Genomic DNA, 27,496 nt, shown 5'->3' with positions numbered 1-27,496 from the left:
CCTCGCTAGCTAGCTCCTCCCAAGATCGTCGGCGCGGGGAAGAAACGGTCGAGGCGTCACCGCTCGCCCGGCCGTCAGGACTCGTCAGTTAGGGTTAGCGCTAGCTGCGCGGCCACGCTGCTCGGTCGGTAGGGCGCGTGCTTAACCCGGTCTGGCAGCTCGTAGTTATATCTCGATCGACCCCCGGCGGGCAGTGCTCGGCGCCTCGGCCCTCCGCCCTCGGGCCCTTCGGTGTTTGGATTCCAATTCGAGTACGTTGGGGCAACTTGGAGTGCTCGATCCCACCAACAAAGAATGTCTCTTTCGACCAAATTTGAATGCATCTATACACTAAGTCATGTTTAGATACATCTAAATTTTGACAAACTTGTGATATGTTTTGTTGGGCGGAGGAAGTGCTGTTTATGAGTATATATACCCTGATGATTTACTTCCAAAAATTAGGGCCGTGGCTCCAACTCCAAATCTATGGCACCGGAGACAGATCGGCGATGCCAAATCAATGAATTGCAGTCTGTGATTCTGTGTCAACCATGCCTTCTTTGTGCACCATGCCTTCTTTGTGCGTCGTCGCTGGCTCAGATGAAAAGGGGCAGGCGGGCAGCGTCCAAGGAACCAAAGGGAGATGAGGCGGGCGACAATTCAGAAACAGAGCAACGCACTGTGGCCAAGGGGGTAGAGATTTGGTACTCCCACCTTCACGAATTAACTCCACGTCAGTTAAGGACGGAAGGAATGGACTCGACAGATCGTTTCGTTGGATGGAATTAGAGACAGGGAACGAGAGTTGGAGAGGCTGTGATGTGAATTAGAAAAACTAGGCATGAGATTTGAGAGACCGAGAATTCGGAGGGAATATTTTCGTAGAAATTATCTTAAACATCAGTCATAAGCTAATTTTCTATAAACTCCCAACAACCAAACACGGAAATAAAAATTCCTCGTTAATTACCACGTATATATCTCATCCCATACCAACACAAGAAGGGATTGAGACTAAAAATCAATTCCCATGTTTAATCTACTTCATTCTCCTTTTCTTATATTGCCAAACATGCTGGTAGGGAAATCAGGAATGGAAGAGAGTCCAGCGACCAGCGTGGTTGACGAAACGACCCAGGCGTATATGATTTTCTTCCCATCCACACAGGTTCACCTTGCAGAGTTTACAAGTCCATTTATTTAGTTTTCTAAGCTATCATGGCGACTTTAAGTTACAGGTTCAATTTTAAGTAGTAACAGGTCCACAATCTCATGCCCCCACACAGATACATGCCTCACTGATTTACAAATAAAATCCCAACAAAAAGTTCTTTCGAGATGAGACATTAAACGATGAACCGGGCAACCAGTATAGGCTCTGGCTGGCGACATGCGGGCTTAGACGGACTTTGCCATGTAGAATCTCTCAAGCTCAAAGTCCATGAAGTCACTCAAGCTCAAGCAGTAAACTCTTCTTCACTCGCTGCAAGAAAGGAACTTCCGTTAAGATGCTGCATACATAAAAAGAAAAAAAGTTGTGCAAGAAATACTTCTGTTAGTCAGAACAACTGTAGCTCTAGCCCTGTGCTGTGTATTTTCATGTAATACAGTGTACTTCCATAGCTCCATGCCGGAAGATACATCATCAGTCATGCCATCGCGCTATTTCCCTTGTGCAGCTGAGACCACTCTCACCGTTTAACATCAACCAACTCTGGCACAGCAGGTTGCACTAATCACTAATGTATTTTTTTCTACAAGGATTGAGAGAAGATACAAATCGCTAGAACAGCTATGATGATAAGCAGTAAATTAGTTTGCACTAACTTGTGCCCAGTATTGTCTTGTCCGTATCTGGCAGATGTACCATTTGATCAAGTGATGAGCATACAAATTGGGTTGGCATCTGGTGGGCGTGACTTGGGTGAACTCTATATTTGCAAAGATCAAAATGAAGAGAAATACTTGGCAGTCCCTCCGTTCCAAAATATAAGGCATAAAATATTTTTGAGCGGAGGGAGTATAAGCAACAAATAACGGGAGTATGAAGGAAGTTCAGGGCAAGTTGGATATAGTTTAGAATCCACAGACTGCATAGATTCAAGATTTAAGACTGGATAACGTAGTAGCCTAGTAGGTTCAGTAGGGAAGTTCTAGTGAGCATGTGGAGTACGGATATCTGCTCCCTGTAACAGAAGACAGCTATAACAAAAGAAATAAAAGAATGACGGAAGCTAAAGAGTCAAGTAGCTGTTATTAGTGTTCTGTTCCACCCTTTTTTTTGTAGTGTCATGCAATCCTTCGGTTTGTAATAAATATAATATTTGAATTGCTACTTATTTGCATGAATAAGAGTATGAGATCGCTGGTTGTGGGCCAGACATACCAGAACTTCCATGATAACATGGGAGTTACTCTCTTCTGACCACACACATCCTTCTCTTCACACACTCTTAACAACAACAAGCATCATGGACAAACTCCCTACAGATCCTCTGTTGATTTTCTACACCATAACAACAATTTAGCCACGATGTTCAGGCTACCAATCATGACAAATGGAGGGAGCTCTTTTCTGTTCCGGGTGACTCTTGGAGTGTATACTTTGAAAGGAGAAGATGACAGCCCATGGAAGACATATGCAAGTGATGGCTACATTGCCATCTCCTACTCTGTATGGTTCAGTCTTCAGTTCTCCACTGATATTTGAACCAGCTGCAACTAACCGTGCTGTATGGCAAATGACACTAATTTGAGAATTGCATCACTACAGCAATACAACTTGAAGCAGGAATAGTATATGTTTTGAGAATCCACTGATCAATGCCAGCTTGAAACCCTTCGAACTAGATAGCCCTAGTGCTCATTTTGTAGTCCCGGGGGCAATTCTTGGTCTTAATTCATACGCCACGTGACTCAAGCAATGATCGGTGTTTCACGAAGATATCAATGGAGATTAAGCCATAGATGTACGAAAGAATAATGTAACATTAGCCATTAGCATTCATCATGTGTGGTGGACTTATGATGCCGTCAACTTGGGATGGCATACCATACTTTCACAACACCAGAAAGAGATCCTTACACTTAGTGTGGGTGGGACTTGGAAGGCTTAAAAGTTAGCTAAAACCGCAACTTATGGCTCGTGCTTCCTACCTTGAAGCCATACATAGAAGGCGCTTCTTCCGTGGATTGTAGTATGTCATGCACTGGCAGATCCACAGGGTGGCCAGGGTGGTGGTCCATGGAATTTGGCCCATATAACACTACATCTAATATCCTGAGCCCAAAAAGAAAAAGAAAAATCAGGCTGCCAGCCCATCTCCTTGTTAGGCCCGGCCAGCTCTCCACATACGGGCCTGTTCCTAATTTCCTATCAATCGATCGATCAGCGGGAACAGGGGCATCGATCAGAAACGAACAGGCAGAGACAGAAGTCACGGAACTGCCCTCTGCCAGCCCTAGCTTAGCCAGCGCGTAGCAATCAGCAGCGATCTGCGATCAGGCGATCAGGACGCGCTGCCCAGCCGCAATCTCTCGGCGATCAGGAGATCAAATTAAGGTTTGCTTGTTGGTTGAACTGAACTTACTGTAAATTATTCCAATGCTTCATTGCTTAAACTTGTGTTTCAATTGCAGAATTGTTGAAAAATGAAGAGGAACGGAGACATTGCATCTCTTTTTATGAATTATGCAGCAAAGAAGAAGGTCGCTCCTCCTTTTTCTCCGGAACGAGAGCAAGAAATTATATCACGACAGCCTCCCTCGCCGTCGCGGCCTCAGTCACCGCCTCCTCGGCCGCCTTCACCTCCGCCTCCTCCAGTTTATGACATTAATCGACTGCCACATGATCCAGGGGAAAGATTGCCAATTTCAGCTTATCCTGTCAATGATCAAGATGCAGTTCGAAGAGCATATATTATGAAAGGTCCGTTCCAACCTTATGCTCATACTTTTGAAGTCAGAAAAATTGGAGGCAGAGATAGGAAATTCGATCCTTTTTGGTTTCATAAGCACCATTGGCTTGAATATAGTATAAAGGAGAAAGCTGGATTTTGCTTCGTATGCACCTTGTTTAAAGAGAAAAAAACTAGTCGGAAGAGAACTAATGCTTTTACTGATGATGGTTGGAAAACTTGGAACAGAGATGATGCACTTCAGAAGCATGAAGGTGATGTAGCAAGTGTGCACAATGCAGCTCAAGAGAGGTACAATTTATTTGTTAATCCCCGTGCGGCAGTTGATACTCTGTTGGTGAAGGTTAATAATGAGGATGTCCGTCTTTACAAGATTAGGTTGACTTATTCACTTAGATGTTTGAAGTTTCTTTTGCATCAAGGATTGGCCTTCCATGGACATAGAGAAGATGAAGAGGCTAGCAATAGAGGGAACTTCATTGAGCTTTTGAAATGGCTTGCAGAAAATAGTGAAGAGGTGAATAAGTATGTATTGAAGAATGCACCAGGTAACTGCACATTGACTAGCCATAATATTCAAAAGCAGATTATTCAATGTTGTGCACTAGAAACTCGAAAGCAAATTCTTGAAGATATTGGTGATAATCACTATGCTATTCTTGCGGATGAATCTAGTGATGTTTCACATAAAGAACAATTGGCTATATGCTTGCGTTATGTTGATAAACTAGGAAGGCCATGCGAGCATTTTCTTGGAGTTGTTCATGTAAGTAACACTACTTCATTGTCACTTAAGGAAGCAATACAATCTTTACTTGTGAGTCACCATTTGACTATGACTCAAATCCGTGGGCAAGGTTATGATGGTGCTAGCAACATGAAAGGAGAAATTAGAGGATTAAAAACATTGATCATGAAAGAGTCACCTTCTACTTATTATGTCCATTGTTTTGCACATCAATTACAACTAGTTCTTGTTGCTGTTGCCAAGGGAAATGATGATTGTGTATGGTTTTTTGATCGAGTATCTCTATTATTGAGTATTATCGGAGTTTCTTGCAAGCGCCATGACATGCTTAAAAATGCTAGGCTTCAGAATGTACTGAAAGCAATTGAATGTGGTGAACTAGAAACTGGGAGGGGATTAAATCAAGAGATGGGGTTAGCTAGGCCTGGTGAAACTCGGTGGGGTTCTCATTACAGAACTGTTCTCAACATTACTACTATGTATGCTGAAATCCGTGATGTACTCATTTCTCTTGGAAAAGATACTGCACAAAGGGGTGACTGGCCGAAAATACATAGTATTGTTGGAGTGTTTGAGTCATTTGACTTTATTTTCAATGCACACTTGATGCTTCTCATTCTTGGATACACAAATGAATTGTCCGAGTGTTTGCAAAGAAGAGACCAAGATATTCTTAATGCAATGAGACTTGTTAGATTGGCAAAGACGAGAATGCAAGACTTGAGGTCTAATGGGAGGGATGCATTCCTTGAAAAGGTTACTTCATTCTGTAATAAATATAGCATTGAAGTTCCTACAATGGGGAGTAATTATATGCCACATGGAAGATCAGCAAGATTTGTTCAACCCCAAACTAATGAGGATCACTTCAGAAGAGAAGTTTATATTGGGGTCATTGATAAAATCAGACAAGAATTGGACGATAGATTTGATGAGATCAATATGGAGTTGCTTTCTTGCATGGCAGCCTTGAGTCCGGCCAACAACTTTGCTTCTTTTGATGCGCAGAAGGTACACAGACTTGCTGAGTTGTATCCCAATGATTTTTCAAACAGTGACTTGGTACACCTTCAAATACAACTTGATAACTATATTGGTGACATGAGAAAAGATGATGACTTCAAAGGTCTAGAAAATCTTGTTGATCTCTCAGTTAAGCTTGTTCAAACAAGGAGACATATAGTTTATAATTTAGTCTACTTGCTTCTCAAATTGGTATTGATTCTGCCTGTGGCGACTGCAAGTGTTGAAAGAGCATTTTCAGCAATGACTTTTGTCAAGAATAAGTTGAGAAATAAGATGGGTGATAGTTTTTTGGATGATTGCCTAGTCACATATATTGAGCAAGATGCTTTCTCCAAAGTGAATGAAGATGATGTAATTGATACTTTCATGACCATGCGAAAGCGTTATCCCGACAAAAAATGAACGAAGGTGTGTTGGCTTCTTTTATGCAAATTTCATGCTTACTTATGACTTTAAATATGCTTACAAGACTTTATAGATGATATATTTGTATCGTATTTTTGGCAATTCAATATTAACATATTTATTGTTGGCGAGTAATATTTGGGGTAAAAAATAGCTGGTTATAATATATATATTGGGGTGAAAAAAATTGTACATTGGACCACCCTGCCTCACAAACTGGGATCCGCCACTGATGTCATGTTTATACTAGAGTGGCCGAAGAGAAAAATGCACTCAGGAATACATGGACAGAAGGTATCAGGAACTTGAAACAGAACTGATTTGTACTTTGTACCCAGGGGATGGATGCCTCTAAGTCATAGCCCAATGTATGTACCATGGAAATGTGAACGATCCAAGAGATTCGTTCTGTTGTGTTTACGAACTAGATAGTACAACTGTTTAACACAAAAGGCACAGTGAGCAGAAACACATTGGCAATATTCAGTTCTGGATAGGGGCCTGTATCTATCACTGAATCGACTTTAAATCTCTGCCGGTTGCCACTACTCGAGAGAAGAAAAACAGCAAGAGTTCACAAGGTATGATCGTTACTAACTGTTCAACCTTAGCTATGGTAAATGCGCGTAACACGACTCAGTCAGAGGGGCGCAGGTGGGCAGGGCTCCCGTACCTGCTCAACTCGTCGTCCCTCATGACACGCTCACCGGAGGTCCCGCCGCCGCTGCCACCGCCGGCGGCAGCCGCGGCTTCGTCTTCGTCCCGGAGGATCATCTCCATATCGTTTACGCGGGTCCGAACGACGTTGGCGATCATAACTGCACGAGGAAATCAGCAAATCAGCGGGCAGTGGCGGCGGTATCTTGTACGATTAGACGGGAGCGAGGGGAATCAGGGATGGGATGGAGTTGCGGTTGCGGTTGCTTACTTCCGGCGGTTCCCAGGGTCCAGATCCACAGGATCTTGAGGCCCGGGCTCTTCTGGTTCCACCTGGTCACCATTGGGGCGAGCTGGAGCGGTCCAGGCAGATTCCGGGCTGCCCTTGGGAGGAGGGCGGAGGAAGGAAGGGCTTTTCGTTTTGGGTGGTATGGTAATTTGCCGGTTACGGAGGGAGGGATAAGGAAAAACATTCGGGAGATGATTCTCCCTAACGTGCGTACGTCCGTTTGTTTCTCTTTGTGCCTCCGCGACGGAGTTCACTGTAGCCGTACTCCCTCCATTCTTCCGAGATGAGGCGTGACTTTATTGACTAAGTATTACAATTTCTAAATTAAGATTACAAAACTTATTTCATGACGGATCTAGTGATCAGCAACCCAAACTGTTGCATCACACGATGTGGTTGATGAAGTTCAACCACCCACAAGCATATCATTGGACATCGCATCAACCACAGATGTCTTTCTTCCAAATACTTCGGGTTTAGCTCATAATCGAACGGGACTCCGCAATCGTCCCCACTACCATATGGCTGCCATTCCACCTTAAACATATCACAAGCATCGCAATGTTCAGTTACCATAGAGCACGGAAATCATAGTAATTTTCTGCAATAACAATATTTACCTGCCCAGGGGTTAAAGTGTCGAACTCGTTTGTGTACTGCTTGTACAGAAGTTTAGTGTCGTTCCAGTTATCTCTCGCACGGTCCCACTTGTAAGCCCAAGTGGGTCTCCGCAGCGGGTCTTCGTGATCATCCCAATCTTTGAATGCCAACGTTTCCGGGCGTCCAACGGGGAAGCGTTCCTAGCTCCAAACAGACAGTAGAAGCAGTGGACCACCTATGGCGCTGTCTGGTTTGCTCCTACGACAAGCATCGTCCAACTAAAACAAAAGGCAATCAGGAAATAAATTAGGACATGTCATCATAGGTCATTGCAGGTAGTAACAACAATGAAATATTAATTACCTGCCGGTAAAGGCAGGCAAGTGCAGCTGTGCCCCAGCTCCAATTGGAGTCCCATTCGGTCAAGGCCTTCAGCCAATGCCATTGAGCTGTCCTGCCACCCCCGTCAGCAAACAGAGTGCGTGTGATGACATACCACACCTATACTCGTGCGTACTGCTCAACCACCTCGATGACAGCATCCTCGGGGCACTCGGAGAAGTTCTCAACTATCCAAGTGTACGTTGCGCCCGCTGGCATTCTGTCGTTAGCGGGGTCCTCAGGGGCCTCCGGTGCCCTACCAATAAGATCCGCCATCTGCTGGCGCCATCCCGAAGAGGCCGTGTTGATACATACTGGTTCCCCGCCGATGGGGAGTGCCAGGATCATGGACACGTCCTGAAGAGTCACAGTCATCTCACCGGTCCGGAGGTGAAAAGTGTGGGTCTCATGCCTCCACCGGTTGACGAGCGCGGTGATTGCACAAGCGTTCATCCAAGGTGTCGACCAGGTCACCATATGGATGAACGGAAGGAGCCCTGTCCTCAAGATGAACGGTGTGTACCGCTCATCGTAAGACATGGCGCCTGAGGAGGCACCGTGAGACTGAAGTTTGAGGGATCCAAGATCCTACAAAACAAGTACAAAAGCAATTAAAGTTACGATCATTTCACTTACACATTTGGAACAAAACAATGACAAAAAGAAGCAACATGTAAATGCTCATTACCATTTGTTCATCCCGTATCAAACGCCCACGGTGAGCCATGTCGTAGTGATCCATTAGGAGCGACATCCTACATGTTCCAATTAAGACATATTAACAAACGAATGGGACACCCGTACTCCGAACTATATCAACAAAGCAAGCCTTTCCTACAAATCCATCTTATGAATTGAAGACAACCATCCAAGGAACAATCCAAACCAGCCATGCCTAAGAAATAGTTGTAACAATTAACACAACAAAATTGATTATAACAGCCATCCCACATGCATGGAAAAGAGCATACTTTCTGAGCTCTTGTTATCCCCAACAATACAACTTCGTATAACATATCAAGGTACTTGAGCAATAAGTTTTTTCTTCATACAAAACTAGCAACTACCAGCCGGCCACATTCCAAAAAAACCTAGCTTTGTTCTTAGCCGGCCACAGTCCACAAAACTACAATTCTCTTATCTTGACTGTTCATGAGTAGGTGCTGGATTTTATTTGAATGCCACAAATGAGAAGTGGAACAAGTGGCGCATTTATGACTATGTTTAAGTGATAACTTTGAACAGCTTAACACTTCCAGGGCATCAATTTTTGGACATTCAATGGGAGGGCATGGTGCACTGACTATCTACTTGAAGAACACTGACAAATACAAGGCACTGACTTTCTCCTTACCAACACCAAACAGAAGTGTTTGTTCATGATGACCTTTTAGCCGGATCCTAACATGTCATTTTGTTGAAGATTGTGATTCTAGCCGGATCCTAACCCTCGAACCCTAAATGTACAGAAATTTCTCGGGCAAAATGCGGACCAAACTGAGTGGATCGGAGGAGAATACCTGGGGGGAGCAAATGCGACCGGAATCCACGAAGAAATCGACGAATCGGGGGAGAGATTTGGAGGGGAGGAACCGCCGCCGCCGCTGCGTTCTAACGGGAGAGGAAAAGGGCTGAACCCTTGTGTGCGTGAGCCTCTGGCCCGAGCGGTTCGGCCGCTTTAGGGTACGGGGGTATAGCGCCGGGTGAGGAGGCGCTAAACTACTCGTATAGCGCCCGTGGACGAGGCGCTACAGTGGCTTGCCGTGGGTCCCCGGCATTGCCACGCTGGACAAGCACGCCACGCTGGCACCGGTTAACGCCCGGACACAAGGCGTTATAGCGTAGGGCTAACGCCCAGTATGCCGGCGCTACACGGAAGGGTCAGGTTTGTAAAATAGTTTCGCCAGGAATCCATATTTCAAATTTCTTTTTGTTTTGTGTCAATTTCGTCGAAATTCAGTCTCCTCTCCATCCGATGCCCTGCAGTCCTGCACCTCCGCATCTCCTCCACCGCGCTGATGCCGCCCACCTCTCCCCCAAACAGACAGCGTTGTCTTCTCCCCGAAGACGATGCCGGCGCCCTCCACCGCGGCCGACGACGACGCGCTCCACCGCGGTCCGCTGTCGTCGCCCTCCCCCGCGGCTGCCGCTGCCCTCGCCCTCGCACTCCACCACGGACGCCGCATCCGTCGCAGCGGCCGCCATCCTGCCTACCGGGCTTGTGGATCACTAGATGCGTGGCATCACTGACCAGACAAACCGGAGTTGCGGAGCACCAGATGTGGGCGGGCACGGCTTCACGGGCGACGGCGTCACAATGCAGTCAAGCTTTCTCCTCTCTCCTCGCCCCGATTTGTCAGCATGGGCACCAAACAACAGAGTTGCAACCTGTAGTTCCCGCCCTGCTCCTAGCGACCCGCCTCCCCGTGTTTATCCGAATCACAAATAAGGTAGATCCTCTCATCACCGTCTTCGTTGATTCGTAGTCACATCAGCTGTCAGCCAATCCATGTGAACTGAGCCTTGGCTAATATTCCACATGCTACACACATTCTGATTTGAAGCCCAAACATGAAGAAGATTAATTTTAACTGTGCTGTATGATGTATGCCGGACATATTAGCAAAATTACTTTTTTTTTCTCATGAATCGTTAGTTTGCCACAAATCCATAATATATGCAAGGCTATTTTCTAGAATTTGTTTGATCTTTTTCCCCCTTAAAATTTGTAGTTTGGCATAAATCCATATATTGCATGATATCGAGACTGTGATTGTAAGAGATGCAAAGCTATTTAGGCGGTGCTATGCCACCATTTATGTTGCCTTTATTTTACGCTGAGGTTATACTATGATTCTGTTTCCTGTTCATGTAGTTCAATTCAGAGTTTTATTTCCCCCTTTCATAATGAAGGCATTTCTTTACTGCTCTCAAGAACGTCCATATAAAATGTAATTTGTATGCATTTTTGTTTCAAAATGTTAAAAGGTTTCAATAATGGTTTCTCGGTAACAGTCTTTATGCACCAATGACTTTTTTGTAAATAAGAGTGGAATTAACCATGAACTTCAGTCTTCTAAATGGAGGGTTGAGTAGTTAGTTTTTTGTGTTTCTTTTCCTCTTTGAAAATTAGGTAGGAGTATTTAATCATTTACCTGGAATAGATGGTGGTTTGAGTATTTAGCTTTTGGTTGTTTTTAGTTTCCAGCTTATCCTCTTTTATCTTTAAAAATAGGCAGTTTTTTCTGTCTTGGTGCCACCTTCTCTGGGCATACTGCAATGTAAAATCTACTGATACTTATTTTCCAGATGGTGCTTCGATTCTGATTAGCAAATAAGGTGTTTCATGAGTATGTGTGCGATGATAAAAATTGTCATGTCCTTTAATTTGGTCGGTGTCAACTATTTCTATTGTATTGCTATAACAGTTGCCTGCTTTTTTTGTTGGGGACAAGCATGCTGACCCGCTGCCGATGCGAAGCGGAAGCGAGGACAGTTCCTTTAATTTCTGGTTGTTTTATACTCACTATGTAATGTTTGTTTTTTCTGCTATTTTATGTATAATCTAGAGATCATGTATGCCTCTTTGATGGATTTAAGTTAAGTCACCTGCTGGAGCAGCTTGAGGCTAGGTTTGGGTCTTAGCATAAGCTTACCTGACAGTTTCCCCTATTGAAAATGCCTACAATTTACAGTTATTCTTTTCTTGTTCAAGTGCCTTACTACACTTTTGTTTCCCTTCAGGCTGATGATACAGAAAACGAAGCAAACAAATTTCATCGAATCAAGAACTATCTTCATGCCAAGTTATCAGAGCAGTAAAGAAATGCCATTGAGATGGTACGAATTGTCCATTGCATGCATGGTGTTGTTACTTTGTTCCTCATAAGGGTCTGATTTGCTCTGTTTTTTCACAAGGGTCTGATTTCAGAGCACACAAGTCATCCCATGCATTGTCTTTCAGGGGCTAACAATTTGGTACCAATTGAAATTACTCTGAAGTTTGCAAACAAGATTAAGGCGAATGAGAGTTTTTCTGCATACATAGTACTTCCTGTGTTGCCCGAGGATAAGCCAACTGGTGCTCCTACACAAAGAATTCTTTACTCGCAGGTTCGATTGAGCATCTCTGTTTGTGCCTAATTTTCCCCGATAGAGCACACCCAATTTTTCACTTATATTGTAGAACAAAACAACACAAATGATCAAGACAATATATAGGGCCTTGTTAGGTCTTTATGATATATATGAGCCTCATGATTATTTGAACTTTATTTGTCTTGGCAATAATGATGTTGATGACAGCCCTAGCACAACCTGGTGCAAATCTCGATATACATGTATTATTGGATCGAAGGGCATCTCCAAATAAATGCTCAGTGTACAAATAGAAAGCAAACTGATATGGTTGTGTACATGTGTTCCATACCCGAGACCACTACTTGTGATATTGCTGCAACAACTGTCATTTTGTGTACCAAAATTTCTGCTGAGCCTCAATTGTAGAGGATTTATTGGTTCATGATTCATCATGTTCAGGTAATGGATGGACTCACAGTCCATCGTTGTTGGTGTCAAATATGTAGCATATATTTCACATTACCTGATCGTCATTACCTCGGGGACAGTAAATTGCTGTTGTTATGTTCACATGTCGATTGTATTATTTGTTTTCCTCTCACGGTGCAACGAGTACTTAGAATATGTACATGTACATAAGAGTAATGCCTTGTTATCCGATACAATGACTACTCCGTACATGTTAATCCTTTCATGTTTGTCTTTGTTTTTATTAAGTAATATGATGTTTATCTCTCCGTTGCAACGCACTGGCACTTAGCTTTTTTTTTTTGAACGGGTAAAACTTTCATTCATCAAATAATGGTTACATCTTTGAGCAACAGGAGAATTATAGAATTGGGGGATCATCAAGCCAAAATTGCTCGGGAAGAGTAACATCATGCGCACTGGCACTTAGCTAGTAGAGATTATAGATAAGTTTGAATCTGGCGCAGACAACGAACGAACAGCAACCTCCTCGCAGTGCGATCCGACGGCCCATGACCGCCCCCAGCACAGCCCATGACCGCCCAGCGGCCACCCCACGCCACGCTCCCCCCGGCCGCCTTCTCTCCTCTTCTCCCCGTCAGCTTCCCGCTTCAAATGTACGTCGCGTTCATTTCACGCGCCGCTTCCCCCAAATCGAAACTCTCCTGCCAACAACGCATAAATGCAAATCCCCAAGGAGATCTCAATCCCCAATCGGACCGAGCGAAGCCGAAACCCTAACCCTAGCAGCAATCCAGACAGCGAGAGAGAGAGAGGACATGGCGCGTCCCAAGGGCAAGAAGCGCGCGGCGGCTGCGGACGCCGAGGCCGAGGCGGAGGCGCCGGCCGTGCGGGGCCGGGGCCGGCCGAAGAAGAGTGCCAGGACGGAGCCCAAGCCGCCGGCCGCAGTAGCGCGGGGGCGGCCGAAGCGTGCCAACACGGAGCCCAAGCCGCCCAAGCCCGAGGCGGAGTACTTCCCCGAGCAGCGCAATCTGGTGACGAAGCTTCCACGTGTTCCTCGCCTGCCTGCCCCTCGTGATGCGTGCTTCGGCTTGCTGGGTAGTATTCGTGTAGCCGAGTAGTGGTGGGCTTGATTGGTCTTTCTGCTGCTCTTTGCTGCAGAGCTTTTGCAGTGGTTGGATTAGGAGATAGGTTGGCGATCCAAATGATTTTGTTGTTGTGTGCAATACTGAAATGGAGATTGCACTGCGGTTGTTTGTGTGGCTCGACTTGGTTGGGGGTGTAGGATTTATTCATTTCACTAGAGAATGTTTATCTCCTGGATTGCGTGCTGTTGAGTTGGTGCATTTCCTGCTAAGGTTTTTTAGTTCTCTACATGCATCGTTCTGAAGTCTGCCACTACAATGGTAGTAATTGTTGTATTCTGAAGTCCTTTCTTGTATCAGATGGCTGTCAACTGGGCATGTTTCCGTGTCTCTAATGTAGGCTAAAGTGTAAGTTATGATCATAAGGACGTTTTTTCCACACGTCTTGACACAGGTGCAATGTAAGGTTTACAGATTTTACAAAACTAATGTTCTGTTCAGTCAATGATCAGCAGTTCTTTATTTCTGCATCTCTCTACACATTTCGTTTGTTGGGGTGGCCATTTTTAGTAGCTGTGTTATGATTTGGCTTGTTTGACTGAGTTCGTTAGATGCTTCACTTGAAACAGGATACACCTTGTGCCCTTGTTTATGATCTTGCTATATTGTTCTTACCGCTCCTTGCCTAACGGTGTATTGCTTTTTTCAGGAGGATCTTTGGTTGTCGGCATTTCCTATTGGGACTGAGGTTTGTACGCATTTCTGTCCGTGATTTTCTTTAATTCTTTGTTTGTCTGGAGTGACACACTTCCACATGCACGCAAAATTTGTTATGCATTCGGCCTTACTTCTAATGTATATCTGTTTCTGGTCCTGTCATCTGTAGTGGGAAAATATTGATAAGATGAAGGAGTTCAACTGGAACTTTGAAAATTTAGAGGTATGATGGACATATATTCTTCAGTCTTCCTTTTAATATTAGGTTTTCTTACATTGTGGTACATGGTTTATTGTTGTGAACAGAAAGCTCTAGAAGAAGGTGGGAAGCTTTATGGGAAGACGGTTTACTTATTTGGAAGCACTGAACGTAAGTATGCTTACTCTTGTGCTACCTTTCTAGTTATACTTCCAGTCTCTTGATACATATTAGCTTGGTATTATTTTAGCACTGTGCAGTAAACTGGTGTTATCAGTTGCAGCTGCGGGAGTGGCAGTTGTGTTGGCAGGCTTAGCCATCATACTCAGATTCTTTGTTGTTTTCTTCTCTTAGCATTTATTTTCTCTTTTTCTTTGTTGGATTTTCCTTGCTTTTGCTTGATGTTGTTATCTTTGTGGCATTTTTCCTCTAATACAAAATTATCTGCATTTGTTCGTGTGTTTGAGAAAAAGCTTTTTAAATGATCATCTAGGAATACATATTTGTTGTGAAGTTTCAATATCAGAATAATTAGTTGAGAGTGAAATTCAGTAACCATGTTGTAGAGCTACCTTTCAATGGTATATTAATGCTGAAATATTCCCTGTGCATCCCAGTAGCTTCACAATATTTATATAATTGGTCTAATGGGCTTATTTTTGTTGGTATGCAGCTAAGCAATTGGATGTTAATGGTGAATTGAAGATGGTGTTTATTCCTATTGTAGTTGCTGTAAGTCCGCTATTGTGCTGTTGATCCCATTTTAAGTTCTGGAATACATTGATAGAAAATGCAAACACATAAATTCGTTCCCAGTTACACATCATCTTTAGTTTCATGTTTTTCTCATGTTTGTGTCAGGCATGTTATATTTATGCATGATGGAAAATGTATACTTTGTTATTTATAATGACCCTTGCCTATTTGTACTTCCAAATTAAATGTGGTCCACTGTGCAGGATAGGGAATGCATATGTTTTTTTATGATCAACAGTTACAAGTAAGAAATCTATGAACAAATGGTTAGGAGCTCCATTAAACATGACTGTTGATGTTACTGAGGTGACCTTGATACTACAGGTTCAAAACACTTACTGGTCTGGGTTCTGTTAAGGACATTTAGTACTGTTGACCTTTTTTATGCCAGTCTTAAGTATTTCTTTTCCTTGCACATAGTTTATCACTGTTTGGCCTGGTTTCTCCTGTGTGTTTTATGTTTCAATCATATACCTGCCAACTTTGCTATTCTGGTGGATTTTATAATCTCTCGTCTTTTCTTCTTCTTTTATGCAGGTTGACTGTCCATTCCCTCCGTCAGATAAAATTGGTATAAAATCTGTCCAAAGGGAGAATGAAGAAATAGTACCTATGAAGGCAATGAAGATGGCCTGGCTGCCCTATGTCCCTCTGGAGGATCGGTACTTCCATCCTATTTATGTTTAATTATATTTATTCTGTTTCTGGCAACTATTAATCCTTACCTTATTTAGCATGTGATCGTAGTTTTGCATTTTGTTTAATTAACTCCTGGTTTGTCTACAGGCTCAGCAGATGTGACAGTTTAAAAACAAAAATATTTACTCTTGGCTGCACTCAGCGAAGGTCAGTATTATTTCTGCTATTTTAATACCTCAATAAGGATCCATGCTTCAGCACTATTTTGTTGCTTTTAATTATTTATATTTTTGGGGGAACATGGTCACACAGTAACATGGTTTTCCACCCATGTTGAACCTCTATGTTTTTTCCAAGACTTGCCACAGCATCCTAAGTTTATATTTATGACAGGTGTGCGCTCAAGCATCTCAAAACTGAGCGAGTCAGGAATTTTGACTACTCTGCATGCCCTGTAAGCTGAATTGGGATTGTTTTTCATAGGCTTGTCTTCTGTGTATGCAGAAATATCTATTGTTGCTTACGGATTCTGTGGTACCATTACTGTACATGTATTTGTTTGGTCCAGTCCAAGAATATGTAAACTACACTGTTCAAATCTGTGCATAATACTCGTCAGGAATGTGACTACACATCTTAGTTTAATGGTTTGCAATGCAGCAGTATTTGTCATGGAATGTCACACATTTTGCTAATTATTATTTACTTCATTGGGATCGCAGTGAAGTCACATGACGCTAGACAACTGTAATGATGGTACACTGATGGATTAGTTTGCTGGTTTTCTTTTGCTGGACGACTGCATTTAATTTCTAGAACAAAAATGGCATCAGTGTTCCAGGAAGTGTCCGGTACGAGATGATACGGCGTCTATAGCCTAGACAGGCTCGGTGTGGGCCTGGCCGGGAACGAGGGAGGGTGCATCCTAGCGCCAGCTGCCTTATAAAATAGTGAATGTTGATGCGCATATTTAATAGCCAACATCCAAGCCTTTTTTTCAACGGTGTATTGGGTTGGTCTTTTATGGTGTTAAAGAGCGGCAATCGTGAAACTAGCAGAGAGTAATGTGATCACTGATAGTGTGCAAGCATGCCAAGGGCATTGATCACACAAAACCCCAACAGACCCACCAAACCCTGGCTTTCGAATCCCCCCACACATCATTACGTTGTACCGCTGGTTGATTAGAACGTTTATGTGCTCATAAACCTCTTGCAATGATATTTTTCCTGAGGAAAGGGGCAGGAACACTTAATCGTCTTTCCATAATGTTGCAGATTATATGCCACTTACTCCTCCTGAAGAAAAAGATGATACAGTTGTCAATTTCATTTATCCTCTAGAACCCCCGGTAAGCTTCTTTCACTAGGTCTATGACACCATGTTTGAAGTAATTCACATGTAATCATGTCATGAATGAATGCCATTTCTCTTTTCTTCTTAAAATAGGCCGTTCATTATTACTCAAGGAGTCATAATTACTGATAGAAGTTTCTAAATAAAACAATGTGTGTACATCACGCAGTCTCTGTAATCAAGTTGTGTTGACTGAATCTAGGCACAGGTTGGGATCAGGGGCCAGAATGGGCCCTGCCCCCCTCCAAAGAAATTCTTCATGCTATCAGTGCATATGTGACACTATTGTAACCTTTTTGATTTCTCTGAACAGACTGCTCATCCCATTATCCCTTTTTAGCTAATGCAATGCAATGTGGAAACTACTCCAAGTGTACATAAATCCTTGACTTGTTGACTTTTCAGCTTTTATTTCTAATCCTGTTTAAGTGTTGCTCCAAATCACTGTATTTACCTTTTGCTGTTCATTTTGCAGATAGTATGCGAGTTTGACTGGGAAATTGATGATATGAAGGTACGGATGGACTTTGTTTTGGTTCTTTCCAATCCTATTCATGGAAGGGCATCTGTGTTGTGAATCATTGTATCGCATTGCAGGATTTTATTGATGAGAAAGTTAAAGATGAGGTCTTACCAGAAGAGGAGAAAGAAAAATTTAAGGTGCCTGCATATTCAATAGATTTTGCGTTTGAAGGTTGTAAAAAATATATTTAGCATAGCGTAAGGTCGTTAAGTCGTTAAAGTCCTTCCTAAATTGCAGCCACATTTCATTGACAGGACTTCATTAAGGAGACGGTTAGAGAGAGGAAGAGAGAGCTGAAACAGGTTTGCGATGAACCAAAATGTTATTACATTCACCAAAGATTTTGATGTAAATGTAATACTCTGTTTTCCGAAACTTATGCAGGCTAAAGATGCCAGAAAGAAAGCTATTGATGATCTGGATCCTAAGTTGAAAGAGGCATATGCAAATATCCGATTTTACAAATTTTATCCTGTAAAAACCGATGACACTCCTGATGTAAGCAACGTCAAGGTAAGCAGGAGGGTTGCTCACTATTTCTTTGAAAGGACTGTTTGAAGATGCTTTGGATTTAACTTTGTATACATTGTTCTTCAGGCGAAGTACATCAATAGATATTACGGCCATGCACATGAACTGCTGTGATGTCAAACATCGCATTTCGTGTGAGTAATATCATACACTAAGCTATCCAACTTGAAGAAATGGCATTGAAATTTTTGTCAGGCGAGGGAGACCTGCTGGTTGGCATATTCAGCTGGGCTCTCTTTGTTGTCCTATCAGATAACCCGTTGCATCTGAACTCTGTTGCAGGTTCCCTTGGTTATTCTCTTTGTACTGTGATTTTGTAACATTCTGGGAGATAGTTGTAACCGTCAGAAGGTAGATCTTGCAAAAGCTGAACAAGTGTTTGGGGACAATTTATTCCCTAATAATCATAAGTAAACCTTGGGCGTGCAGTCCTTGAATCTTTTGCTGCAACTCATCATTCTTGTTACCCTTCATAACCTGTTTGGTTGTCTGTGCAGCCAAATAATACAGGTTGCAACACATTTGTTGTGCTCAATCTTGTGGTCTGACTTTGTTACATGTAACCTCGCTACATGAACAGATCCGGTGCCTATAAGATTTTTGATGTTCAAGCATTCTGTCAAATGCGTACATTTGTGCTGTGACTTGCTTCAACTTTGAAGGCGAAGTCGTGAGGCCGTGACCAACCTGTCGCAGGATATTGGACTGTTCAGCATTGGCCTCAAGGCGGCCGTGTATATTCTCTTTCGAGAGAACAACGCCAGGCGAAGGGCGACTGTTTCTGGGGCAATTTTGTTTGCTTTACTTAACGTCAGTTGGTCATTGTGGTTTGTTAATTTGGATTTAATAAACTGTAGACAATAACCGAACACAAATATTTCTTTAGAAATCTGCACAGTTCAGTTGTTAGTCCATCATCGTTGTTGAGACTTCTGTCTTACACACACCTTATTACTCCTGGCAATACAGAGCAAAGATACGGCAGGAGAACTGGAGAAAGAGGAGCGCACCGCTCGTTCCACTACGAGTCAGCGAGTCTTTGACAGGTCGGCATAACAAGTCAAGTCTGGTGGCAGGCATGTCGTCATCGGCATGCTGTCTGGAGGCAACCTGCCACATGCAGCAGAGACACGCCGTTGCGTGGCGTCCACTCTTTTTTACCACGTCACCGTCCCATCCAGTTCCGGGGAATCAGTCGGAATCTGCTGCAGCTTTCTTTTCCTCCCCCGGATTCCTCGACGGCACCGCTAGCAGCAGCAGCAGCGCGAGGCGGCGCTGACCGGGAGTAGCGATCTACGCCGCGGGGCCCTGCTGCACGGCAGCCGCCCTTGCACTCCTCTCCCCCGTGCATCTCGCCGGAGCACGCACGGTCCATCCAACGCAAAGGAGAGCGCGGCCCTCCTCCGGTAAGCAAGCACTCACACCGCGCATAGACTCGACTCGGCTCGATCGCTCCGCTGCCTGCAGCCACCCACCATCGGCTCGATGGAATGCGGCACCGAACCAGCGAGAGAAGCTCGATCGCGGTGGTTTAACAATAAAATCCCCAACAAAAAGGTCTTTCGAGATGAGGCATTAAATGATGAATCGGGCAACCAGTGTATGCTTTGGCTGGCGAAATGTGGGCCTAGACAGACTTTGCCACGTAGAATCACTCAAGCTCAAAGTCCATGGAGAGTCACTCAAGCAGCAAACTCCTCTTCACTCGCTGCAAGAAAGGGACTTCGGTTAAGATGTTGCATGCATAAAAAGAAGAACTGTAGCTCGTCGGATGAGGGGCGTTTGGCAGGAGTTTTTGCGTTTGGCTGAATCCGCCTTCTTTCTTTTCCCTGACGTGGAGGCGCTGGCCATCGACCTCGTTGTCATTGCGGCAGCGGCGGCGGCGATTGAGAAGAGAGGACGAGGAAACGGAGAGCTCAAACAGAAAATAGAGAGGACGAGGAAACAGATAGAGGAAGATGGCCACGTTTTTATAGAAGGTTTCGTGTAAAAATTTCCATCCGCCGCGACGGCAAGACTCCAACCAAACACCCCTGAGCCGACGTGTACACCACTTATAATAAAATCAGGACTAAATGGTTCAGTTTCATAGTTTTAGGACTAAACTGATACCGCGAAAATAAAAATAAGACTGCGGGTGTATTTAGCTCACTTTGTTTTTTGTTGAAATGCAAACTTAGTATTACTGATTTACTGTCAGAGAAAAAAAATCAGTAACATAAAGGGAGGGCCGGAGTGACCAATTCCAGCCAAGCCCCATGCGTCCCAACCCGTGGTCTAAAAACCATGGGCCGAATGTCTGTCAAAAAAGAACATGGGCCGAATGACAACGGCACCAAAGACTTTTGCCATGTCGGCCCAACCCGTCACTCTCACCAGGTTTGAATCCGGCCGCCCCAAACCGACAGCGCACTCCACGCAGACATCGAACAGAAACCTCCTCGCACTCTCTGGATCCCCGCGCCCGCATCCGATCTGACGGCCCAGGACCGCCCCCCTCCGATCCGACGGATCCCGAAGCCCATCGGACACCCCAGGCCACGCTCCCCCCGCCGCCGTCTCTCCTCTTCTCCCCGTCGGCTCCCCGCTTCAAATTTGCGTCGCGTCCATTTCACGCGCCGCTTCCCCCAAATCGAAACTCATCCCCCCTCTGCCACCAACGCATAAATACAAATCCCCAAAAGAGATCTCAATCCCCAATCGGACCGAGCGTACCGAAACCCTAACCCTAGCAGCAATCCAGACAGCGAGAGAGCGAGGATATGGCGCGTCCCAAGGGCAAGAAGCGCGCGGCAGAGGACCCCCCGGCGGAGGCGGAGGCGAAGGCGCCGGCCGTGCGGGGCCGGCCGAGGAAGAGTGCCAAGACGGAGCCCAAGCCGCCGGCCGCGCGGGGTCGGCCGAAGAAGAGTGCCGACACGGAGCCCAAGCCGCCCAAGCCCGAGGCGGAGTACTTCCCCGAGCAGCGCAATCTGGTGAGGATGCTTCCCCGTGTTATTCGCTTGCCTGCCTGCCACTCGTGATGCGTGCTTCGGCTTGCTAGGTATTCGTGTAGCCGAGTAGGATTGGGCGTTATTGGTCTTGGTGCTGCTCTTTGCTGCAGAGCTTTGCAGTGTTTTGATTAGGAGATGCGTTGGCGATCCAAATGTTTTTGTTGTTGTGTGCGGTACTGAAACGTGAGATTGCACTGCGGTTGTTTTGTTGCTAGATTTGGTTGGAGTATAGGATTTGTTCATTTCACTGGAGAGTGTTTATCTCCTGGAATGCGTGCTGTTGATTTGGTGCATTTGCCACTGGTGGTTTTTAATTCTCCATGTGCATCGTGCTGAAGTTTGTCCACTGCAATGGTAGTAACTGATGTATTCTGAAGTCTTTCCATGTATCAGATATGACTGTTAACAGGGAATGTTTCTGTGTCCCTAATGTAGGCTAAAGTGTAAGCTATGATCATAATGATGTTTTCTACACATGTTTTGACACAGGTGCAATGTAAGGTTTACAGATTTTACAAAACAAATTTCTGTTCGGTCAATGATAGGCAGATTATTTTTTACTGCAACTCTCTACACATTTCATTTGTTTACTGGGGTGGCCATTTTTAGTAGCTGTGTTATGATTTGGCTTGTTTGACTGAGTTCGTTAGATGCTTCACTTGAAACAGGATACACCTTGTGCCCTTGTTTATGATTTTGCTATATTGCTTTTGTCGCTTCTGGCCTAACTGTCTATTGCTTTTTTCAGGAGGATCTTTGGTTGTCGGCATTTCCTATTGGGACTGAGGTTCGTGTGCATTTCTGTCCTTGATTTTTTCTTTGATTCTTTATTGCGTCTGGAGTGACACTTCCACATGCACGCAAAATTTGTTTTGCATTTGGCCTTACTTCTAATGTATATCTCTTTCTGGTCCTGTCATTTGCAGTGGGAAAATATTGATAAGATAAAGGAGTTCAACTGGAACTTTGAAAATTTAGAGGTATGATGGACACATATTCTTCAGTCTTCCTTTTAATATTAGGTTTTCTTACATTGTGGTACATGGTTTATTGTTTGTGAACAGAAAGCTCTAGAAGAAGGTGGGAAGCTTTATGGGAAGACGGTTTACTTATTTGGAAGCACTGAGCGTAAGTATGCTTACTCTTGTGCTACCTTTCTAGTTATACTTCCAGTCTCTTGACGCATATTAGCTTGGCAATATTTTAGCGCTGTGCAGTAAACTGGTGTTATCAGTTGCAGCAGGGGCAGCGGCAGTTGTGTTGGCAGGCTTAGCCATTATACTCAGATTCTTTGTTGTTTTCTTCTCTTCACATTTATTTTTGCTTTTTCTTTATTGGATTTTCTTTGTGCCATTTTTCCTTTAATACAAAATGATCTGCATTTGTACGTGTGTTTGATAAAAAGCTTTTTAAACGGTCATCTAGGAATACATATTTGCTGTGAAGTTCAAATATCAGAATAATAGTTGAAAGTGAAATTCAGTAACCATGTTGTAGAGCTACTGTTCAATGGTTTATTAATGCTGAAATATTCGCTGTGCATCCCAGTAGCTTCACAATATTTATATAATCAGTCTAATGGGCTTATTTCTGTTGGTATGCAGCTCAGCTATTGGATGTTAATGGTGAATCGAAGATAGTGCTTATTCCTATTGTAGTTGCTGTAAGTCCGTGTTGTTTATCCCATTTTAAGTTCTGGATTATATTGATAGAAAATGCAAACACATAAATTCTTTCCCAGTTACACATCATCTTTAGTTTCATGTTTTTCTCATGTTTGTGTCAGCCATGTTATATTAATACATGACGGAAAATTTGTACTTTGTTATTTATAATGACCCTAGCCTAGTTGTACTTCAAGTTAAAAGTGGTCAACTGTGCAGGATAGGTAATGCATATGTTTTTTTAATGATTAACAGTTACAAGTAAGAAATCTATGCACAAATGGTTGGGAGCTCCATTAACCATGATGGTTGATGTTACTAAGGTGACTTTGATACTGCAAGTCTAAAATATTCACTGGTCTGGGTTCTTTTAAGGACATTTAGTACCGTTGGCCTTTTTTATGCCTGTCTTAAGTATTTCTTTTCCTAGTATATCGTTTATCACTGTTTGGCCTGGTTTCTCATGTGTCTGTTTTATGTTTCACTCATATACTTGCTAACTTTGCCATTCTGGTGGATTTTATAATCTCTCGTCTTTTCTTCTTCTTTTATGCAGGTTGACTGTCCATTCCCTCCATCAGATAAAATTGGTATAAATTCTGTCCAAAGGGAGAATGAAGAAATAGTACCTATGAAGGCAATGAAGATGGCCTGGCTACCTTATGTCCCTCTGGAGGATCGGTACTTCCATCCTATTTATGTTTAATTATATTTCTTCTGTTTCTGGCGACAATATATTCTTGCCTTATTTCCCATGTAATCGTAGTTGCATTTTGTTAATTGACTCCTGATTTGTCTACAGGCTCAGCAGGATTGACAGTTTAAAAACAAAAATATTCACTCTTGGCTGCACTCAGCGAAGGTCAGTATTATTTCTGCTATTTTAATACCTCAATAAGGATCCATGGTTCAGGGCCATTTTGTTGCTTTTAATTATTTATATTTGTGGGGGAACATGGTCAGACAGTGACATGGTTTTCCACCCATGTTGAGCCTCTATGTTTTTTTTAAGACTTGCCACAGCATCCTAAGTTTATATTTATGGCAGGTCTGCCCTCAAGCATCTCAAAACTGAGCGAGTCAAGAAGTTTGACTACTGCATGCCCTGTAAGCTGAATTGGGATTGTTTTTCATAGGCCTGTCTTCTGTGTCTGCAGAAACATCTATTGTTGCTTACAGATTCTGTGGTACCATTACTGTACATGTGCTTGTTTGGTCCAGTCCAAGAATATGTAAACTACACTGTTCAAATATGTGCATAATACTTGTCAGAAATGTGACCATGTCTTAGTTTAATGGTTTGCAATGCTGCAGTATTTGTCATGGGATGACACACATTTTCCTAATCTTTATTTACTTCATTGGGGTCGCAGTGAAGTCACATGACGCTAGACAAGTGTAATGGTGGTAGACTGTGATGGATCGGTTTGCTGGTATTCTTTTGCTGGACTAATTTCTAGAACAAAAATGGCATCAGTGTTCCAAGAAGTGTCTGGTACGAGATGATATGGCGTCTATAGGCTAGACAGGCTCAGTGTGGGCCTGGCCGGGAATGAGGGAGGGTGCATCCTAGTGCCAGCTGCCTTTTAATATATTGAATGGGGTTGCGCATATTTAATAGCCCACATCCAAGCTTTTTTTTCAACGGTGTATATGGTTGATCTTTGATGGTGGTAAAGAGCGGCAATCGTGAAACTAGCATAGAGTAATGTGATCACAATGCAAGCATGCCAAGGGCATTGATCGCACAAGAACCCAACAGACCTGCCAAAACCTAGTTTTCGGATCCCCACACACATCGTTACGTTGTACCGCTGGTTGATTAGAACGTTTATGTGCTCATAAACCTCTTGCAATGATACTTTTCCCGAGGAAATGGGCAGGAACACTTATCTTCTTTCCATAATGTTGCAGATTATATGCCACTCACTCCTCCTGAAGAAGAAGATGATACAGTTGTCAATATCATGTATCCTCTAGAACCCCCGGTAAGCTTCTGTCAGTAGGTCTATGACACCATGTTAGAAATAATTCATATATAATCATGTCATGAATGAATGCTATTTCTCTTTTCTTCTTAAAATAGGCCGTTCATTATTACTCAAGGAGGACTGGAGGAGTCATAATTACTGACAGAAATTTCTAAATGTGTGCAGCATGCAGTCTCCGTAATCAAGTTATGATGACTGAATCTAGTTGTAGGTTGGGACCAGGGGCCAGAATGGCCCCTGCCCCCCTAAACCCTAATGTGACACTGTAGGCCATATATAACAACACTTTAGAGTGGCCATCCCATATCTATTCTACTCTTTTTGGCCCCTTCTAAAATCTTGCTCAGCTCTGCACTGGCTGGGATGCTTTTAATTGTCTCAATTAATATAATTACTATGCAGTAATTTAATGGATTTTCTGGCAACCTCAGCTTGGGTTATGAAAGAATCTGCATGCCGTTTCTCCAGTTAACTTTTTGGTTCTTTCTTTGGACCTGTAGAATTTGTATCAATTGCATGATAACCAGCCTACGAGTTAATGCTTTCTTGTGCTGATGTGGCCGTCCACGGTAGTGAGGTCAAAACAAACCCAAATACTACTGGTGCCACCTACTGGCTTAATCAACACTAGGCTGTTGATGATAGACGCGTCATCGGTGTAAACATACTAAGTTGTTTATCTTATGCCTTCACGGGCATGAATTTATCTCTGGCAGCTGCTCATGCTTATTTAGTGAGCTACCTTTTTGGGTAACTGGTTTATTGGATAACTCATGGTTTTGGGCAAAATGGGCCTTAAATCATGTTTATTTTTATCTGCCAAGCTAAACAGGGATAATTATTTCCTGCTATTGGTGCCAACCTTTGATTTCTCTGAACGGACTGCTCATCCCATTATCCCTTTTTAGCTAATGCAATGCAATGTGGAAACTACTCGGAAGTGTACATAAATCCTTAAGTAGTTGACTTTTCACCTTTTATTTCTAATACTGTTTAAGTGTTGCTCCAAATCACTGTATTTTTCATTTTGCAGATAGTATGTGACTTTGACTGGGAAATGGATGATATGACGGTATGCGTGGAATTGTTTTGGTTCTTTCTGATCCTACCCATGGAAGGGCATCTGTGTTGAATCATTGCATCACATTGCAGGATTTTATTGATGAGAAAGTTAAAGATGAGGTTTTACCAGAAGAGGAGAAAGAAAAATTTAAGGTGCCTGTGTATTCAATAAATTTTGCGTTTGTCTGTTATACAGAATATATTTAGCATAGCCTACAGTAGGTGCCTGTGTATTCAATAAATTTTGCGTTTGTCTGTTATACAGAATATATTTAGCATAGCCTACAGTCATTAACTCGTTAAACTCCTTCCTTAATTGCTGCCACATTTCATTGACAGGACTTCATCAAGGAGAGGGTTAGAGAGAGGAAGAGAGAGCTGAAACAGGTTTGCAGTGAAGCAAACTGTTATTACCTTCACCAAAGATTTTGATGTAAATGTAATACTCTATGTTTCTCCAAAACTTATGCAGGCTAAAGATGCCAGAAAGAAAGCTATTGATGATCTGGATCCTAAGTTGAAAGAGGCATATGCAAATATCCGATTTTACAAATTTTATCCTGTAAAAACCGATGACACTCCTGATGTAAGCAACGTCAAGGTAAGCAGGAGGGTTGCTCACTATTTCTTTGAAAGGACTGTTTGAAGATGCTTTGGATTTAACTTTGTATACATTGTTCTTCAGGCGAAGTACATCAATAGATATTACCGCCATGCACATGAACTGCTGTGATGTCCAACATCGCATTCCGTGTGAGTAATATCATGAACTAAGCTATCCGACTTGAAGGAATGGCATTGAAAATTTTGTCAGGCAAGGGAGACCTGCTGGTCGCGATATTCAGCTGTGCTCTCTTTGTTGTCCCGTCAGATAACCTGTTGCATCTGAACTCTGTTGTACTACAGTTTACCCCAGGCTCTCACCAATCCTTGAAGAGTATCTGTTCCCTTGGTTATTCTCTTTGTACTGTGATTTTGTAACATTCTGGGAGATAGTTGTAACCGTCAGAAGTTAGATCTTGTAAGAGCTGAACAAGTGTTTTAGGAACAATTTGTTCCCTAATATATTCATCAAGTAAAGCTTGGGCGTGCAGTCCATCATTTGTGGCAACTCATCATTCTTGTTACCCTTCATTACGTGTTTGGTTGTCTTTGCAGCCAAATATATAGGTTGCAATACATGTGTTGTGCTCAATCTTTGAGGTATGAGTTTGATACATGTAACCTCACTACATGAATAGATCGGGTGCCTATAAGATTTTGATATTCAAGCATTCTGTCAAATGTGTACATCTATGCTGTGAGGAAGACTTGCTTCAACTTTGAAGGCGAAGTCGTGAGGCCGTGACCAACCTGTCGCAAGATATTGGAGCGTTCAGCATTCGCCTCAAGGCGACGTATGTCTCGAGATGATGCCGCCAGACGAAGGGCGATTGTTTCTGGGGCAATTTAGTTTGCTTTACTTCACG

The 27,496-nt window shown here is 43.2% G+C and overlaps 2 protein-coding genes, 1 long non-coding RNA gene and 1 pseudogene across 5 annotated transcripts; 3 read left to right on the top strand and 1 right to left on the bottom strand.

Annotated features, from left to right (window-relative positions):
- Positions 1–1,100: 1,100 nt before the first annotated feature.
- Positions 1,101–7,182, bottom strand: LOC100824352. Of its 2 annotated transcripts, none has more exons than XM_003580695.3 (3): positions 7,007–7,178; positions 6,752–6,896; positions 1,101–1,465 (listed from the first exon to the last, which is right to left on the bottom strand). In XM_003580695.3, exons 1-3 carry the CDS (start codon positions 7,077–7,079, stop codon positions 1,459–1,461), a joined length of 225 nt encoding a protein of 74 aa, XP_003580743.1. In that variant the 5' UTR covers positions 7,080–7,178; the 3' UTR covers positions 1,101–1,458. The 2 variants fall into 2 exon arrangements, with proteins under 2 accessions (XP_003580743.1, XP_024311678.1); XM_024455910.1 differs by lacking the exon at positions 1,101–1,465 and adding an exon at positions 3,569–3,865 and having other exon boundaries at positions 7,007–7,182.
- A 2,806-nt stretch (positions 7,183–9,988) lies between these two features.
- Positions 9,989–12,763, top strand: LOC104585457. 2 transcript variants are annotated; one of them, XR_002960988.1, is made up of 3 exons: positions 9,989–10,455; positions 11,750–11,845; positions 11,970–12,763. It is a non-coding gene; the product is annotated as an uncharacterized LOC104585457 (long non-coding RNA). The 2 variants fall into 2 exon arrangements; XR_002960987.1 differs by having other exon boundaries at positions 9,989–11,637.
- Positions 12,764–13,087: 324 nt separating this feature from the next.
- Positions 13,088–18,937, top strand: LOC100824041 (annotated as a pseudogene).
- Positions 18,938–20,875: 1,938 nt separating this feature from the next.
- LOC100821664 (protein HEAT INTOLERANT 4) lies at positions 20,876–27,142 on the top strand. Its single transcript, XM_003579382.4, has 14 exons — positions 20,876–21,292; positions 22,059–22,097; positions 22,237–22,290; positions 22,375–22,438; positions 22,915–22,973; positions 23,531–23,655; positions 23,777–23,836; positions 24,023–24,081; positions 24,889–24,962; positions 25,999–26,037; positions 26,118–26,180; positions 26,367–26,414; positions 26,500–26,628; positions 26,713–27,142. Exons 1-14 carry the CDS (start codon positions 21,083–21,085, stop codon positions 26,758–26,760), a joined length of 1,071 nt encoding a protein of 356 aa, XP_003579430.1. The 5' UTR covers positions 20,876–21,082; the 3' UTR covers positions 26,761–27,142.
- Positions 27,143–27,496: the final 354 nt, after the last annotated feature.

The sequence above is a fragment of the Brachypodium distachyon genome, chromosome 5 (genome assembly GCF_000005505.3).
Source record: "Brachypodium distachyon strain Bd21 chromosome 5, Brachypodium_distachyon_v3.0, whole genome shotgun sequence".
NCBI lineage: Eukaryota > Viridiplantae > Streptophyta > Magnoliopsida > Poales > Poaceae > Brachypodium > Brachypodium distachyon.
The sequence above is the reverse complement of the archived record's forward strand: the minus strand, read 5'-3'. Positions and strand labels throughout refer to the sequence as shown.